At 38.7% G+C, this 18,805-nt stretch overlaps 1 protein-coding gene across 1 annotated transcript in view; it reads right to left on the reverse strand.

Moving 5' to 3' along the window:
- CFAP70 (cilia and flagella associated protein 70) overlaps positions 1-18,805 on the reverse strand; it is a 132,892-nt gene that overhangs the window by 87,954 nt on the left and 26,133 nt on the right. The window contains exons 9-12 of the mRNA XM_011929587.1: positions 14,711-14,810; positions 12,401-12,535; positions 1,512-1,682; positions 871-951 (exon numbers count right to left, since the gene is read on the reverse strand). Of these exons, the coding sequence (XP_011784977.1) occupies positions 871-951; positions 1,512-1,682; positions 12,401-12,535; positions 14,711-14,810 (487 nt within the window). The remainder of the gene's footprint in view (positions 1-870; positions 952-1,511; positions 1,683-12,400; positions 12,536-14,710; positions 14,811-18,805) is intronic.

An 18,805-nucleotide genomic window follows, 5' to 3' on the forward strand; every position in this document is an offset into this window, starting at 1 on the left:
TTTTTTAGTAGAGACGGGGTTTCACCGTGTTAGCCAGGATGGTCTCGATCTCCTGACCTCGTGATCCACCCGTCTCGGCCTCCCAAAGTACTGGGATTACAGGCTTGAGCCACCGCGCCCGGCCAAAGTCCAAACTTTTAAACAAGCCTTTCAAGTCTTTCCATTACCTGATTCAGCCTCTTTCTTCTTTCCTCTTTATAGAATTTTTCCTTTAATTTATCTATATACCATACACTGTAATTAACTGACACACCCTAAATTCTGCTCTTGCAAATTCTCTGTGTTGTTCTCTCTCAAGCTGTTCCCTGTCTCTGAAATGCCTCTCCCTCTATCTTCTTATGGCAAACAGGTCTCTTCATCTTTCACTACTTAGTATGGAACCTTCCCTTAGACTTAGTATGAAGCCTTCCCTTAGACTTCCCCATCCCAATATTTGCCTCCTCAGAGCCCACACAGAACTTTTATTTGTACCTCTATTACAGCACTTATCAAAATTATATACTATGGTTATCAAAATTATATACTATATACCACTCTGTTTCTCCTACCAGATGCTGAGTTTCCTGAAGGCAGATGAATAAATGCTGCAGAAGATGCATCTCTGCATCCCTTATAATGTTTAACATAGTAGAATTAATAAAAGATATAATATTTTAATGCTGGAAAGGACCTTAAAATTAACCTGGCACCAGTTCATTTTACAGAGTGTCAACAAGACAAAGAAATTTGCCCATAGTCACAGACAACTAGTCATGGGCAAATATAGAATGATAACTAACATCCTGTCCGAGCATTTTCCAATGAAAATGCCTTGCTTAATAAAGGTCTGGTTGACTTAAACTTAATTTTCCAAACTTTATGCACAATTACCTGTCCTTCAGGATTGTGACTTAGAGGGGGTTCACCTTCCAAAGGAGTATCTGAGCTCTGAGATTTTATACTAGATGCCTGCTGAAAGAAAATGAACACACTTCAAAAATTGAATTCCTACATGGTCTTCATAGTGACAAGAACAATGATCTCTACATTGCATCAAAATGCAAACTAACTGCAGCCATAAAAAAGAATGAGTTATTGTCCTTTGCAGGGATGGATGAAGCTGGAAACTATCATTCTCAGCAACTAACACAGGAACAGAAAACCAAACACCGCATGTTCTCACTTATAAGTGGGAGTTGAACCATGAAAACACATGGACACAGGGAGGGGAACATCACAAACCCAGGCCTGTCAGGAGTGAGCGCCAAGGGGAAGGGAGAGCATTAAGGACAAATACCTAATACATGCGGGGCTTAAAACCTAGATGGCGGATTGACAGGTGCAGCAAACCACCATGGCACATGTATACCTATGTAACAAACCTGCACATTCTACACATGTATCCCAGAACTTAAAGTAAAATTAAAAAAAAAAAAGCAAACTAATATTGATACAAGTCACCAAGTGAGTAATCAGTGAAGTCTCTGGAATGTAATCTAACAGGCAAAATCATCACCTTCTCAACAACCTACCACATCCCCAGGCCTAGGCCTTCCATCTATGTCCTTTTCTTTCACTGGTTTATCTTCTTTCAGATTCTTAGAAACAGCTTGCTTGGACAGCAGAGAATTAATTCCTCCTATTTTATTATTATGAATCAAGTGATGGCCAATATCCCGGAAGAAGCTCAGTACACATTTGGTCTGAAAAACGAACAAAAAAAGCAATACCTGAGACAAACTTGAAAGAAGTACACATTAATTTTTTACCATTTAGTTTTCCAAACAATTTCAACATTTAACATCAGAGAGAAAGAAGGGACTTGAAAGACTTCATTGTATTTCCCTCCTTCTAGAACAGGTAAAAACACCACAGAAAGTTAGTTGCCTACTCTAGCATTTAAAGGATTTAGAGGAGACCTTACGACCTGGCTTGATTCTGGCATCTCATAACTCTTGTAATCAGAATGCTTTTAATCTTTGACAGAGAATTTCAAACTAGGCTGGACATGGTGGCTCACACCTGTAATCCCAGCACTTTGGCAAGAGGATTGTGTGAGATCATGAGTTCAAGACCAGCCTGTGTAAAATAGTGAGACTTCATCTCTACTAAAAACAAAACAAAAAAATCAGCGAGGTGGGCCGGGCATGGTGGCTCACGCCATAATCTCAGCACTTTGGGAGGCCAAGGCAGGTGGATCATGAAGTCAGGAGATCGAGACTATCCTGGCTAACATGATGAAACCCCGTCTCTACTAAAAATACAAAACATTAGCCAGGCGTGGTGGTGGGTGCCTGTAGTGCCAGCTACTAGGGAGGCTGAGGCAGAAGAATGGTGTGAACAGAGCAAGACTCTCTCAAAAAAATAAAAATAAAAAATAAAAAAATCAGCAAGGTATGGTGGCACATGCCTGGTAGTCCTAGCTACTAGGGTGGCTGAGGTAGGAGAATCACTTGAACCCGAGCAGTCAAGGCTACAGAGAGCCATGACTGCACCACTGCATTCCAGCCCAGGCTACAGAGCAAGACTCTGTCTCAAAAAAAAAAAAAAAAAAAAAGACCAGGTGCGGTGGCTCACACCTGTAATCCTAGCACTTTAGGAGGCCGAGGCAGGTGGATCATTTGAGACCAGAAGTTCAAGACCAGCCTACCCAACATGGTGAAACCCTGTCTCTACTAAAAATATAAAAATGAGCTGGGTGTGGTGGCATGCACCTGTAATCCCAGCTACTGGGAAGGCTGAGGCAGGAGAATCACTTGAACCCAGGAGGTGGAGGTTGCAGTGACCTGAGATGGTGCACTACACAGCAGCCTGGGCAATAGAGCGAGACTCTGTCTCAAAAAAAGAAAAAAAATTAAAATTAAATTAACATTAACAAGTTGAATTCACTTCTATACAAGAAATAGTATCTATTTAGTTACCGCTGCCCTATCAGTTATAATTGGAAGGATATGGCAAGTTTAAAGTTCAAAGCAAACTCTTTGCATGGAAAAATTCAAACTATAGACAAATCACCAGAAAAGAATTTTACAACAATTTTTCCCTAAAAATTCTTTTTTGAAATAAACAATTTTTAAATTAAACAACATGGATGATTCTCAAAATAATTTATGTTGAACAAAAAGAACCAGACCGAAGGAGGCCAGGCGAGATGGGAGGGGTAGACAGAGGTGGGCAAAGGAATAATAGAAGACACAAAAAACTTTGGGGTGTAATGTGTGTATGTTCATTATCTTGATTGTTGTGATAGTTTCACAGATGTACAGATATGTCAAAACTTTAATATTGTACAATTTAAATATATGCAGTTTATCAATTATACCTCAATAAAGCTGTTTGAAAACAATCCAACAATATTAATTGTAAATACTAAAAATCACTCACAATCCTGCCACCTCTGTGATAAATACTGTATTTCATAGATTCAAAGACATAAGCTTTCTCAAATTTTAACATCTCTGGGGTATGTTATATGAAAAAAGAGTATTTCATATAAGTGGTATCATACAATACATAGTCTTTTGCATCTGCCTTCTTTTACTTAGCATGTTTTTGAGGTTCATCCATGCTATAGCATGTGTCAGTTGGTTCATTACTTTTTTATTTTTTATTTTAGTTATTTATTTGAGATAGAGTCTCACTCTGTTACCTAGACTGGAGTGCAGTGGCACAATCACAGCTCACTGCAACCTCTGCCTTCTGGGCTCAAGCCATTAGCTCACCTCAGCCTCCTGAGTAGCTGGGACTACAGGTACATGCCACCACCCCAGCTAATTTTTGTATTTTTTGTAAAGATGGGGTCTCACCATGTTGCCCAAGCTTGTCTCAAACTCCTGGCCTCAATGATCTGCCCACCTAGCCCTCCCAAAGTGCTGGGATTACAGGTGTGAGCCACCACACCTAGCCCAAGTTTACTACTTTTTAAAAAAAACAGGTCAGACATGGTGGCTCACACCTGTAATCCCAGCACTTTGGCAGGCCGAGGTAGGAGATTGCTTGAGCCCACGAGTTTGATATCAGCCTGGGCAACACAATGAGACTCTGTCTCTACAAAAAAAAAAAAAAAATTTTGTTTTAATTAGCTGGATGTGGTGGCCTATGCCTGTAGTCCCAGTTACTCAGGAGGCTAAGGCAAAGGATCACTTGAACCCAGTAGTTCGAGGCTGCAGTGAGCTATGACGGTACCACTGCCCTCTAGCCTGGGTGACAGAGTGAGACCCCATCTCAAAAAAAAAAAAAAAAATACAGCTTTATTGAGATATTCACATATATACAACGTACCCACTTAAAGTGCATGATTCAGTGATTTGGGAATTTTACATCATTAGTAGTTCATTCCTTTTCACTGCAAAATAGTATTCCCTTGTATAGATACACCACATTTTGTTTATCTGTTCACTATCTGTGGACATTTGTATTATTGTGAGCTTTTAGCTATTATAAATAATGCTGCAATAAACATTCACATATATGTCTTCATGTGAATACAGGTTTTCTTTTCTCTTAGAAATTCCTAGAAATGATTTGTTGGGTTCTATGGTAAGTTTATACTTACCAAAGATATTCTTTTTTGTTGTTGTTATGAGACAGGGTCTCACTCTTGTCACTCAATCTGGAGTGCAGTGGCATGATCAAAGCTCACTGCAGCCTTGATTGCCTGCTGGACACAAGTGATCCACCTACCTCAGCCTCTCAAGTAGTGGGACCACAGGCATGCACAAACAACACACCCAACCAATTTTTTTTATTTTTTGTAGAGATTAGAGATGGGGTTTTGCCATTTTGCCAGGCTGGTCTCCAACTTCTGAGCTCAAGCAATCCACCCATTTCAGCCTTTTAAAGTCCTGGGATTACAGGCTTGAACCACTGCACCTGGCCAGATTTTCTATACAGTTGTCTTTTCCAGTATTGAGAGCTGAATACTGAAATTTCTAAATACTATTGCCAAATTGCCTATTTCTCCTTTCAATTCTGTTGGGTTTTGCTTCAAGTATTATGAGATGATTGTGTTGTACTGCTAAGTGTGTATACACTTATAATTGTCCTATCTTCCCAATGAATTGATGCTTTAATCATTGTGACATCCATTCTGTCTTCAGTAATATGTATTTCTAGTCTTAAAACTATTTTGTCTGGTATTATTGTAGTTACTCAGCTATCACCCTTTCTGTTTCCATAGTATATCTTTTGTACCTTTTTACTTTAACCTTTTGTGTATTTGAACCTAAGGTGTGTCTACTTTAAACAGTACATAGTTGAATCTTGATTTTTTTGTAAATCCAATTCAATAATTTCTGTCCTTTTATTGGTGTGTTTAGACCACTTACATACAATAATATTGTTGAAATACTTAGATTTTTATTTTCCATGCTATTTGCTTTCTATATATCATCTGTTTTTGTTGTTCTGTTCTTCCTTTAACTACCTTATGTTAAACAAATATTTGTGATATCCCACTTAATTCCTTTGTTGAGATATATATATGATATACACATAAATATATGTGTATATATAATGTGTATGGACATACACACATATATAAGTGCATATGCATATGTACACACACACAATTTTCTTAGTGGTTACTTACGGATTACAACGTACATCCTAACTAATCACAATCTATTTCACATCAATACTATCTTTTTTTTTTTTTTTTTTTTTTTTGAGACAGAGTCTCGCTCTGTCACCCATGCTGGAATGCTGTGGCCAGATCTCAGCTCACTTGCAAGCTCTGCCTCCCGGGTTCACACCATTCTCCTGCCTCAGCCTCCCGGGTAGCTGGGACTACAGGCGCCACCACCTCGCCCGGCTAGTTTTTTGTAGTTTTTAGCAGAGACGGGGTTTCACCGTGTTAGCCAGGATGGTCTCAATCTCCTGACCTCGTGATTCACCCATCTCGGCCTCCCAAAGTGCTGGGATTACAGGCTTGAGCCACTGCGCCCAGCCCAATACTATCTTAATTCTGGTAAAATACTGAAACTTTGCTCCACTATAGCTCCATTCTATCCTCCTTCCTTTATGCTATTATCATATAAATTAAATCTATATGTTAACCCAACAATATAACGAATACTTTATCCAATCATGTCTTCTAAAGAAGTTAAGAGTAAAAATGAAAAAGCTCTATTTCTAAACTCCTTTATATTAACTTATATTTAACCATTTCAAGTATTCCTCATTTCTTCTTATGGATTCAAGTTAGCAACTGGTGTCATTTCCTTTCAAGCTGAAAGACTTCCTTTAGTATTTCTTGCAAGGCATGTTTCCTAGCAACAAATTATTTCAGCATTTATCTGGGGATGTCTTTATTTTGCCTTTGTTGTTTTTGTTTCTTTTATTGAGACAGAGTCTTACTCTGTCATCTAGGCTGGAGTTGCAGTGGTGTGATCTTGGCTCACTATAACCTCCTGCCTCAGGAATTCTCCCGCCTCAGCATCTTGAGCAGCTGGGATTACAGGTGCACACCACCATGCCCAGGTAACTTTTGTATTTTTAGTAGATACAGGGTCTCATCATGTTGGCCAGGCTGGTCTCAAACACCTGACCTCAGGTGATTCACCCACCTCTACCTCCCAAAGTGCTGGGATTACAGGCATGAGCCACCGCACCCAGCCCTGCCTTTGTTTTTGGTTGGTAGTTTTTGTGTATGTGTGTTTTTCTTTCAGAATTTCGCATATGTTATTCCACTGCCTTCTGGTTTCCATTGTTTCAGATGAAAAAATCAGCAGTTAACCATATTGATTCTCCCCTGTAAGTGATGAATTGTTTTTCTCCTGTTGCATTCGTGATGTTCTCTTTGTCTCTCTCCTTCATTTGACTATATATAATGTGTATATTTTGGGCCTCTGTGTGCTGATCCTAACTGGGATTTTCTAAACTACTTGGATCTGTAAATTAATGTTTTCATCAAATGTGGGATATTTTCAGACATTATGTCTTTATACTCTTCCCTGTTGGGACTCTTATTACATATTTGTTGGTTGCCTTCCATCAAGATTGCCATTTTGATGTAGTTTGGCTCTTTTATCCTCTAGAAATCTCATGTTAAAATGTGATCCCCCTCCAGTGGGTGACAGCGTGAGAAGACGATGTCTCAAAAAAAAAGGAAGAAAGAAAAAAGAAAAGAAATGTGATCCCCAGTGTTCTAGGTAGGGCCTGGTAGGAGGTGTTAGGGTCGTGGGGTAGAACTCTCATAAATGGCTTGGTGCTATCCTTGAAGTAATGAGTTCTCACTCTGTTAGTTACAAAGAGATCTGCTTGTTAAAAAATAATCTGGCACCGCTCTCCTCTCTTTTATGCTATTTCTCTCACTATGTGACATGCCTGTTTCCCCTTTGCCTTCCATCATGATCACAATGAGACAGAGTAGGGATGAGGCTTGGCATTCAGCTCACCCCCACTGGATAATTCTTTCATGCATTCTTGAGCTAAAGGTAAGGGTGGGGAAGGCAGAGCAGTCCCAGACAAGAAGGTCTCAAACTCCTTAGCTTTTCATGCATTAGTACTTCTCAGCTTGTTAATGCTTTTGGTCAATTTCAAGGATGGTGAATTGGCTTTTTGTCCATTTGTCTAGCTTTATGGTTGCTTTTATGGGGAGATGATTTGTCAACCTCCTCACTTGGCCATAGCCAGAGATATTTCCTTTCCAATGTTTTCTATATATTTTAAACATTATTGTAAAAAAATGTGATCATATTTATATTTTGACTTTCATTTAGCAGACTATCATTTACATTCTCTCATGTTTTAAAATGTTTCATGAGGATAATTTTTAATATATGCACAATATTCCCCTATCATATGTGTATAATAAAAGTGATAGCTAAAATTTTCTGTGTGCCAACTACATTCCTAGTGCTTTATATATTTCATCTAACAGGTAAAACAATTCTAGGAAACAAGTAGTGCCTCCACTTTACTGATGAATACAGTAAATGTGAGACAAATTTAGTCACTTGCCTGAAGTCATCCAGCTAGTAAATGGTAGTTCCAGAATTCAAACTCTAGGGTGCCTGAGTGGGTTATCAAACCTCATAACTTTTCTATTATGATTCACTGTTTCCCTCAGATTCACCAAGAGTATCTTCATGTAGAAAGGTTTGGATACATTTCCAATTATTCCCTTGAAATAGTTTCCTAGAAGTAGAAGTGTCCTATTGGAAAGGATATAAGTATTTCAAGTTTTTGAATACATATGGACAATAAATTTTTTTGCAAAAAGTTTTTATCAATTTACGCTCCTACTAGCAGTGAATGAAAGTTGTTTTACTGAGATTGAGCAAGGATCCTCTTTTTAGAGGCCTGTGGTCCCCAAGCATGGAAATAATGGAAAATTCTGAAGTTCCTTCAAGAGACATTCTAGGCACCCAGCCAATCCCAGAAATAAATAAGCAACTTAAACAAGAAGGTAATAGTAGCCTAAAACAATAGCCAAGGAAATTAAAGTTCAAGAGATGTTTGCTTTATAGAAGCTAAACATAACGTCTTAATATATGTCCCTGAGTTGTCTTTCTGAGCCTCAGAAAGAACCACTGAAGGAACCACTGAAAGGATCAGACGGCACTCAGATCAGCCAATGGATCAGCCCCCAGCTAAGAGGGAAGTGAAGACTGAACTATATGGTCCTTTGTTCTAAATTTCTTTCTGGGGAGCTTGGAGAAAGTCACTCCCCCTAGCCAGTTAACATTTTTCTACTGACCCCAAATTTTTAAACAAAGCCTCTCTTCCTTAACAATTGCAAATCAGAAAATCTTTGAATCTACCTACCACTTGCAAGCCTCCCTACCCCCGCCTCAACATATCCTGCCCTTTTAAGCCTAAACCAATGTGTAACTTGCATATGTTGATTTATGATTTTGCCTGTAGCTTCTGCTTTCCTGAAATTTACCTCTGCCTTTAAAAATCATTGCCTGCAAGCCATCAGGGAGCTCAGGATTTGATAATTTAGCTGCCTAGTCCTCCTTGCTTGACACCCTGCAATGAAAGCCTTTCTTTCTATCACTGCACACCTTGGTGCATATATGTGGTTTTACTGTACCAGGTGAGCAAACATCAGTTTGGTTCTATAACATTATCATACCTTTGCCACCAATGAGCATTATCATATTTTAAAGAATTGTTGAACTTTTCAAGTAAAATGATAACTACTGTTATTTAAATTAATAATTCCTTGATTAATAAATAAGGCCAGATGTCTCTTCTTATATCTATTGGCCATTGACACTTCTTTTGTGAACTGCTATTTCATGTACCTTGCCCATTAAGAAAAAGTTTGTTATTCTTCTAGATTGAAAAAACTACTATAGTTCAGGAATAGTAGCTATCTTTCAGGAAACTACTGTATTTCAGAAACAGTAGCTATCTTTCCGATGTGTATTCAAATATTTTCCCTAGTTCTTCAGTTACATTGTAATTTTGTTTATGAAGGTTTATTTTATATATAGAAACTTGACGTTTTTGGTAAACAAAAGACTTTATTTCATACTTTTCACTGCTTTCAAGCCTAGGAAGTTTTCTCTTAATTCATATCTTTAATACTCATTTTTATAGTCTTCACATTTAACTTTAATAAATTCATTTGAAATTTATTTTGATCTATGTTATATGTAACACTTGCATTCTTTTCTCCCATTTTTTTATTTTTAATTTTTTTTGAGACAAGGTCTCACTCTGTCACTCAGGCGGAGTACAGCAGCACGATCACAGCTCACTGCAGCCTTGACCTCCTCGGCTCAATCGATCCTTCTACCTCAGCCTCTGGAGTAGCTGGGACTACAGGAATGTGCCACCATGCTCTGCTAACTAAAAAACAATTTTTTTTTTTGTAGAGATGGGGTATCACTATTTTGTCCTGGCTAGTCTTGAACTCCTGGGTTGAAGTGATACTTCCACCTCAGCCTCCTGAAGTGCTGGGATTACAGGTGTGAGCCACCATGGCCAGCCTTCTTTCCCATTTATCTATAAAGCACTAATAATTATCCTTTTTTTTTTCTTGAGATGGAGTCTCGCTCTGTCTCCAGGCTGGAGTGCAGTGGCATAATCTTGGCTCACTGCAACCTCTGCTTCCTGGGTTCAAGTGATTCTCCTGCTTCAGTCTCCTGAGAAGCTGGGACTACAGGCATACCACATCACGCCCAGGAAATTTTTGTATTTTTAGTAGAGACAGGGTTTCACTATGTTGGCCAGAATCGTCTCAAGCTCTTGACCTCAGGTGATCCGTCCGCCTCGGCCTCCCAAAGTGCTGGGATTATAGGTGTGGCCTATAAAGTATTAATATTTTTAATGGCTACATATTTCATCATTTTTATTTACTATGATTTACTAAACATTCCTCTATTAGTAAACATTTAACCTTATGTTTAGTTTTTGCTATTATAGGTTTCAAAAAGTTTTCATGAATATGAGATTTTTGAACCTATTAAATTATGTCCTTAAAATAAATTTTTGGTGGGCACAGTGGCTCATGCCTGTAATCTCAGCACTTTGGGAGGCCAAGGTGGGGGGATCACCTGAGGTCAGGAGTTCGAGACCAGCCTGTCTAACATGGTGAAACACCATTTCTACTAAAAATACAAAAAATTACTGGGCATGGTGGCACACACCTGTAATTCCAGCTACTTGGTAGGCTGAGGCACAAGCCTGTAATCCCAGCACTTTGGGAGGCCGAGACGGGGATCACCTGAGGTCAGGAGTTCGAGACCAGCCTGTCTAACATGGTGAAACACCATTTCTACTAAAAATACAAAAAATTAGCTGGGCATGTTAGCGTGCACCTGTAATCCCAGCTACTTGGGAAGCTGAGACAGGAGAATTGCTTGAACCTAGGAGGCGGAGGTTGCAGTGAGCCGAGATCGCACCATTGCACTCCAGCTTGGGCAACAGAGCGAGACTCTATCTCAAAAAATAAAAATAATAAATAAATAAATAAATAAATAAATTCCTATAAATGTGGCTTCTAGTTCAAAAGATACTAATGTAGAACTAGATGATGGGGTTTTCATAAATTTATTATTGAAAAATAGCTGTCCTAATAAAATTACAGTGACATAATAATACATTTTTGTTATTGTTGTGTGTTTTACAAAGCCTCATTTTCTCTTAGGAAGCAACATGATAAAACTGACTTCTTGCTTGAATATATGATTTTAACATTTTTACACCTAAAAATGGAAAAAAAAATATTCTAGTTCATTAATGGATTTTAGTTTTTCCATATTTAACAACAATAGACTTTTTTTTTCTTTTTTTCTTTCTTTCTTTTTTTTTTTTTGAGACGGAGTCTCACTCTGTCGCCCAGGCTGGAGTACAGTGCCCGGATCTCAGCTCACTGCAAGCTCCACCTCCCATGTTCACGCCATTCTCCTGCCTCAGCCTCCGGAGTGGCTAGGACTACAGGCGCCTGCCACCACGCCTGGCTAATTTTTTGGATTTTTAGTAGAGATGGGGTTTCACCATGTTAGGCAGGATGGTCTCAATCTCCTGACCTCGTGATCTGCCCACCTCAGCCTCCCAAAGTGCTGGGATTACAGGCGTGAGCCACCGTGCCCGGCCTATGCTGAAAGTTTTATATCCAAATTTATTGAGGTAAAATTGAAGTACAATAAAAATAAACCATACATATTTAAAGTATATAATTTCATCAATTTTGACATATGTGTATACCTATGAAACCATCACCACAATCAAGATAACCATCATTTCCATCATCCCTAATATTTTCCTTTCATTCCTTTGTAATCCATCTCTCCTTCTATCCCTATTCCCAGGTAACCATTAATCTGCTTTTTATCAATATAGATAAATTACTTTCCCAGAATTGCATATAAATGTAATTATATAGAACGAACTTTTCAAGACCCTGTCTCTATATAAACATTTTTTTTTAAATAGCCAGGCACAGTGGTGCACATGTGTAGTCCCAGCTATTCAAAAGGCTGAGGCAGGAGGATCCCTTGAGCCCAGGAATCTGAGGCAGTAGTGAGCTATGATTGTACCACTGCACTACAAAGCGAGACCCACATCTCTTTTAAAAAAAAAAAGTACTCTCTTTTCTCTCTTTTGTCTGGCTTCTTCCATTTAGCATAATGCATTTGAGATTCATCCGTGCTGTTGCATGTATCATTAGCTCACTTCTTTTTATTGTTGAGTAGTATTCCATCGTACAGAGGTACCAAACAATTTGTTTTTCTATGTTCTCTGTTAACCTGTTGATAGAGATCTAGGTTTTCAGTTTTTGTCTTTTCATTATCCTAAATTTTTTAAGGTCCAATGCAGAATGACTATAAAGCTATATATTTAATATCCTAGTATACCAACTGGTTCTAAATATCAGTTGCAAAGATGTATATGCTAAAGATGTAAGTAAACAGATATATAAAGGATAAATTACCATGATGCTTTTTATGCAATTTTTTCTTACCTTTTCATGGACTACACTGTCCAAGTAAGGGTAAACACGAAAAGCTCCCCGAATTCTCTTCACACCTGGATACAACAATGGGACCATATTAACATAAGCCACACCATGAAACGAAAGCTGACCTTCTTCATCAGTCTAAAGGAATAAAACCAGAGAGTTATTAGTGCTATAAGCAATATAATATAAGGTATGGAGCTCTGACTCAGCAGTTCAAAGGCCTGGTTTTAGAAACTAACTCTACTACTTAGCCAGTTATGTGACTTTGGGTCAGTTACATAAGACATTTTGGGCCTTCTTTATTATCAAAATGGGTTCAATAATACCATGATCACTGAGAAAATGCATATAAACTGTTAATAGTAGAGGCAGTAGTTGAATCAATACAAACTCAAATTAATTGATAATATATATATTCAACCAAAAAGTCAATTTCACCATGTGGCTTCTTAGGAAAAAGTGAAGCTTTATGAAAAACAACAATAATAACAATAACAAAAAACTTAAAAGGAATCAGAAGCTATGGCTTTTAGCTTTAGTTCACAGACTCATACAAATAAAAGGGACCTTACAAATTATCTGGACCAGTGATGATAAATAGGCTTTAACTTATATCTAAATTCTCATTAATTGGTGGAGGTGTTTTAGCATAGTTGGTTGAGAAAAATTATCTGTATTTATCTTGGTTCAAAAGGAAAGAGTGCTTTGATTGATTAGCATTATCTACCATGGATGAAGGCGGATGAATGACAGTCTCCTGTCATGTATTTACCATACTTGATTTCATCTAAACTTTCATTGCAAAGATGAAGAACATGTTAATAAATATATTTTAACAGCATTTTTTAATGGTTGTATGGTTTGCCACAGAAAATTTTTATAGGGAAAAAAATCAATTTTGTGAAAGAAAATAAATTCCAAGCATAAAAGTAACCTCTTTGATTTCACCTATTATAAATAATAATTGGCAACTAGATTTAAAAGTCCTATGCTTGGCTGGGCGCAGTGGCTCACGCCTGTAATCCCAGCACTTTGGGAGGCTGAAGCAGGTGGATCATGAGATCAGGAGTTCGAGACCAGCCTGACCAACATGGTGAAGCTCTGTCTCTGCTAAAAATACAAAAATTAGCCGGGCATGGTGGTGTGTGCCTGTAATTGCAGCTACTCAGGAGGCTGAAGCAGGAGAATCACTTGAACCCAGGAGGCGGAGACGGCAGTGAGCCGAGATTGTACCACTGCACTCCAGCCTAGGTGACACAGTAAGACTCCATCTCAAAAAAATAAGTAAAAAAAAAAGTCCTATGTTCATGTGATAACAGATAGTTTAGAAATCTAAGGAAAGTTTGCCAATACTTATATACTACAAAGGGAGAAATGGTTACATAGTGATAGTATTTTTATTATGTGAAAAGCCTATGTTTAAAGTCAGCCAAACAATTTAGATACTTATTAAATGTCTGCTATTTGCCATACATCATGCTAGGTACCATGGAGGATGCACATCAGCCTACTACATGACCCCTACTCTCAGGGAGTTTATGAACAAGTAGAAAAGACCAGACATGCACAGGTAAAACAATAGGTAACATGTACTAGGCTCATCAAAGCTATACCTTTTAAAAATAGTAGTATATCTAAGATTCCTATTACACTAATTAGCAGGCTAAAACATTTTAAGTAGGCAAGTTTAACCTATGGTAAAACTATTGTGAAGGGCTAAAGAGAAATAGGATATCTGGTAATAAAGCCTAGAGAGTTTTTAGTGAACAATGGGGAACTAGGGTGGCCAATAATCCTGGTTTTTCCCAGGACAGAGGAGTTTCCTGGGACATGAGACTTCCAGTGCTAAAACAAGTGAAATTCAGGGCAAATCAGGATGAGCTAGTCACCCTTGGGAGAACAGCTATATAATTCACATTTTCTTTTGGTATCAGAATTGAAGCAGAATAACAGGTAGGGTCTGATTCTACATTTCTTTTTTTTTTGAGACGGAGTCTCACTCTGTCGCCCAGACTGGAGTGCAGTGGCCAGATCTCAGCTCACTGCAAGCTCCGCCTCCCGGGTTCACGCCATTCTCCTGCCTCAGCCTCCCGAGGAGCTGGGACTACAGGCACCCGCCACCTCGCCCGGCTAGTTTTTTGTATTTTTTAGTAGAGACGGGGTTTCACCATTTTGGCCAGGATGGTCTCGATCTCCTGACCTCGTGATCCGCCCGTCTCGGCCTCCCAAAGTGCTGGGATTACAGGCTTGAGCCACCGCGCCTGGCCTGATTCTACATTTCTTATATAAATAGTTTTGAGGGGGCATATTTACCTTTTCAGTTTTGCCAGCTTTCCCTTTGAGTACAGTGACCAGAGGAACTCTTGTGATCTCTACAGGCCAAAGCCGGCAATCGGCAATCCGCTTCTGAAAACTGCAAATCAAGAATCAGTCTATTAGCATTATATGTAAAAATAAAGTCAGTATAATTTAGGTTAAAGGGAAATATTCTCTTTTATAAGGTAATATAGAGTATACATATATAAAAATAGGAGGGCTGGGCTCAGTGGCTCATGCCTATAAATGCCAGCACTTTGAGAGGCCAAGGCAGGCAGATGGCTTGAGCCCAGGTGTTCAAGATGGTCTGAGCAACATGGCAAAATTCCATCTCTATGAAAAATACAAAAAATTAGCTGGGCATGGCAGTGAATACCTGTGGTCCTAGCTATTTGAGGAGGCTGAGGTGAGAGGATGGCTTCAGCCCAGGAGGTCAAGGTGGTGATGGTGCTACTGCACTCTCACCTGGGCCACAGTGAGACCCTGTCTCAAAAAAAAAAAAAAAAAATTAAATAAAATAAATAAAAATTTATTACTGGGTTGGTGGTTTTTAAAACTTTCCCAAACCTATAACATTCCAAAAATAATTCTGCTCAACTTCTAGTGAGGCAAATTGAACACTTTTAGAGCAATTTAGCAATATGAATCAAAAACCTTAAAAAATCCATAATCATTCACTATAAATTCTACTTGTAGTGATTTATTCTAAAGAAATAATCCGACAAGTTTACAAATGGTATAAAATTGGTTATTTCTACTGTGAAAATAGTATCCAGTTTCAGCTCCAACACAGCTTTGAAGTAATCCCACCTGTCCTTGCAACAAGAAAAAAGTTGACCGAATTGAAATAAATAACATTTCTTAGATCCATCATAGAATCGAGGTCACAAGGCAAAAACTGCCATCCTGAAATTGAGAGAGACAGGAAAATACAGAGGATCACAGCTGCAGTCAGCTTAAAGACAGCAGAAGCCAGTGGTGCCAGCAACCGGCAGAAATAGTTTAATGATAATTTTGACAAATTTTTGGAGACTGAATGTAGACTAGCTGGGAGTGAAAAACTCCAGGGGGCCCACTGTTAAGGGTCCCCATACTTACATAAGTTTTAAATCCAGGAGCCCCACCAAGTTCTCACAGTGAAGATGGAAGAAAAATACCCTCATATTTCAGGCAGGGAGAGAAGAAGAGTAACCATTTTGAAATATGGCCGCAGCGTTCTCCCTATCAAAGAGTTGACCTTTAAGGGAAACTACTTTACCAGATCCTTATCTGATCTCAGGGAAGGGCATTTAGACAACTCCAACCTGTCTAGCTTCCACAGGGATAGGAGGAAAAAAATTATGAAACACTTCTGAAAGTCACAGCCCAGGGACCCAAACCTATTTACTGAGACTTCATCACAGGTAATAGAATACTTCTGCCCAACAATTTGCCACTACATCAACAGAGTTTCAATATAATAACAATGAATTACAACTGAGAGGGCTGGCCGGGCGCGGTGGCTCAAGCCTGTAATCCCAGCACTTTGGGAGGCCGAGACGGGCGGATCACAAGGTCAGGAGATCGAGACCATCCTGGCTAACCCGGTGAAACCCCGTCTCTACTAAAAAATACAAAAAACTAGCCGGGCGAGGTGGCGGGCGCCTATAGTTCCAGCTGCTCGGGAGGCTGAGGCAGGAGAATGGCGTGAACCCGGGAGGCGGAGCTTGCAGTGAGCTGAGATCCGGCCACAGCACTCCAGCCTGGGCAACAGAGCGAGACTCTGTCTCAAAAAAAAAAAAAAAAAAACAACTAAGAGGGCTACACACCACTCTATGAGAGAAGTTCTTGGGCAAATCCAAAGACAACAGGGGAGGTGGGGGGGGAAAGGAAACTGATGCCTCTGGCACTTACAACTATAGCAAACAAGAAACACAACCCAGCTCCTAACCAGATTAACATAAAACCTCACACTAAAAATACTAGTTACCTCAATTCCTATTACCCAATATATAATGGCTAGCTTCCAAATTAAAAGGCTATAAAGAATGCTAAAAGGCAAGAAAAAATATAGTCCAAATAGACAAAGCTACTATAAGACCTAGACTAAGATATGACATAGATTTTGGAATTATCAGATAGGAAATTTAAAGTAACTATAATTACATTAAAGACTCTTAACGGCCGGGCGCGGTGGCTCAAGCCTGTAATCCCAGCACTTTGGGAGGCCGAGACGGGCGGATCACGATGTCAGGAGATCGAGACCATCCTGGCTAACCCGGTGAAACCCCGTCTCTACTAAAAATACAAAAAACTAGCCGGGCGAGGTAGCGGGCGCCTGTAGTCCCAGCTACTTGGGAGGCTGAGGCAGGAGAATGGCGTGAACCCAGGAGGCGGAGCTTGCAGTGAGCTGAGATCCGGCCACTGCACTCCAGCCTGGGTGACAGAGCGAGACTCCGTCTCAAAAAAAAAAAAAAAAAAAAGACTCTTAAGGAAAAAGTAGGCAACATGCAAGAACAGATGGGTAATGTAAGCAGAGATGGAAACTCTAAGAAAGACTCAAAACAAAATGCTAGATATCAAAAACACAAACAAAAATGAATAATTCATTTGATGGGCTTCTCAGTTGACTGGACATGACTAAGGAAAATAAAATCAGTGAACGTGAGTATATGTGAATAGAAACTCCCCAAACTGAAATGCAAAGGAAAAAAATTAAAACAAAAAATCATAACAGAATATCCAAGACTTGTGGAACAATTACAAAAGGTGTAATTAGGCATAACGGAAGAAGAAAGAAAAGAGCAGAAGAAATATTTGAAGTAATAATAGCTAAGAATTTTCCAAAATTAACTGACAGACAGCAAACCACAGATCCAGGAATCTCAGAGAACACCAAGCAGAATAAGGACAAAAACCAAACAAACAAACAAATAAACAACTATATCTAGGCATATCATTTTCAAACTGCAAAAAAGAAAATCTTGAAAAAAACCAGAGGAAAAAACACTTTACCTATAGAAGAACATGGGTTAGAAATACATTGGACTTCTCTTCAGAAACCATGCAAGTAAGAAGAGAGTAGGGCAAAATATTTAAAGTTGTGAAAGAAAAACCCACCAACTTAGAATTCTGTACCTACAAAAATTATCCTTCAAATGTGAAGGAGAAATAAACCCTTTCTCGAACAAACAAAAATGAGAGGAGTTTCTGGCCAGTAAACCTGCCTTACAAGAAGTGCTAAAAGTTTTTAGAGAAAAGGAAAATGACATGGGTCAAAAAACTTGTATCAACATAAGAAAGAGCATCAGGAAATGTCACAAATGAAGGTAAAATAAATTTGTTAATGTTTTTTATTCTTAATTGATCTGATAACTATTTGTTCAAAGGAATAATGACAACAATGTATCCTCAATAAAATATTAGCAAATCAAATCTAACAATGTGTAAAAAGTTATACACCATGACCAAGTGGGGGACCAGGGGCATATAAAAACTCTCTAAAACATCTGCTCAATTTTTCTGCTTGATTTTTTTATAAATCTTAAGCTGTCCTAAGAAAACAGATATTCATTTTTTTTTTAAAGTCAGAGTTGTTCATTCAGATTGTATATATATTGGTAATCCCTCAATTGTCATCTCTCTCTAATGACCAGGTCATTGTGACAAAGACTGATAGTTACCTACACAATATCAGTGTACCTGTTCTTTAGTAATTAAATCTTGATTTAGCCTGGGTGACAATGTGTTCAACTAAAACATTTTATTGTCTAGCCTTCTTGCATCTAAAGGTTGGCTAATGAGACATAAAGAGAAGTTGCCAGATTCCAGGAAGGTTCCACAAGAGGTGTTAAGACAGCCAGCATGTGTCCTTTTTTATCCATAACCATTCTCCTCTTCCAAATTTCTGCCAGAAATGTAAGTGTGCAAACTGGAGCTCCAGCAGCTACCTTTGCACCATGACACAACCTTGTGGATGGAAGTCACATAGTAAAGAAAAAGGAAAGATGGAGCAAAAGGAAAGATGGAGCCTGGATATCTAATAACACTGTGTAATCATCATACATACCAATTCTGGACTTTTTTTTTTTTTTTTTGAGATGGAGTCTCACT

The sequence above is a fragment of the Colobus angolensis genome, unplaced genomic scaffold, assembly GCF_000951035.1.
Source record: "Colobus angolensis palliatus isolate OR3802 unplaced genomic scaffold, Cang.pa_1.0 Scaffold12, whole genome shotgun sequence".
Taxonomy (NCBI): Eukaryota; Metazoa; Chordata; class Mammalia; order Primates; family Cercopithecidae; genus Colobus; species Colobus angolensis.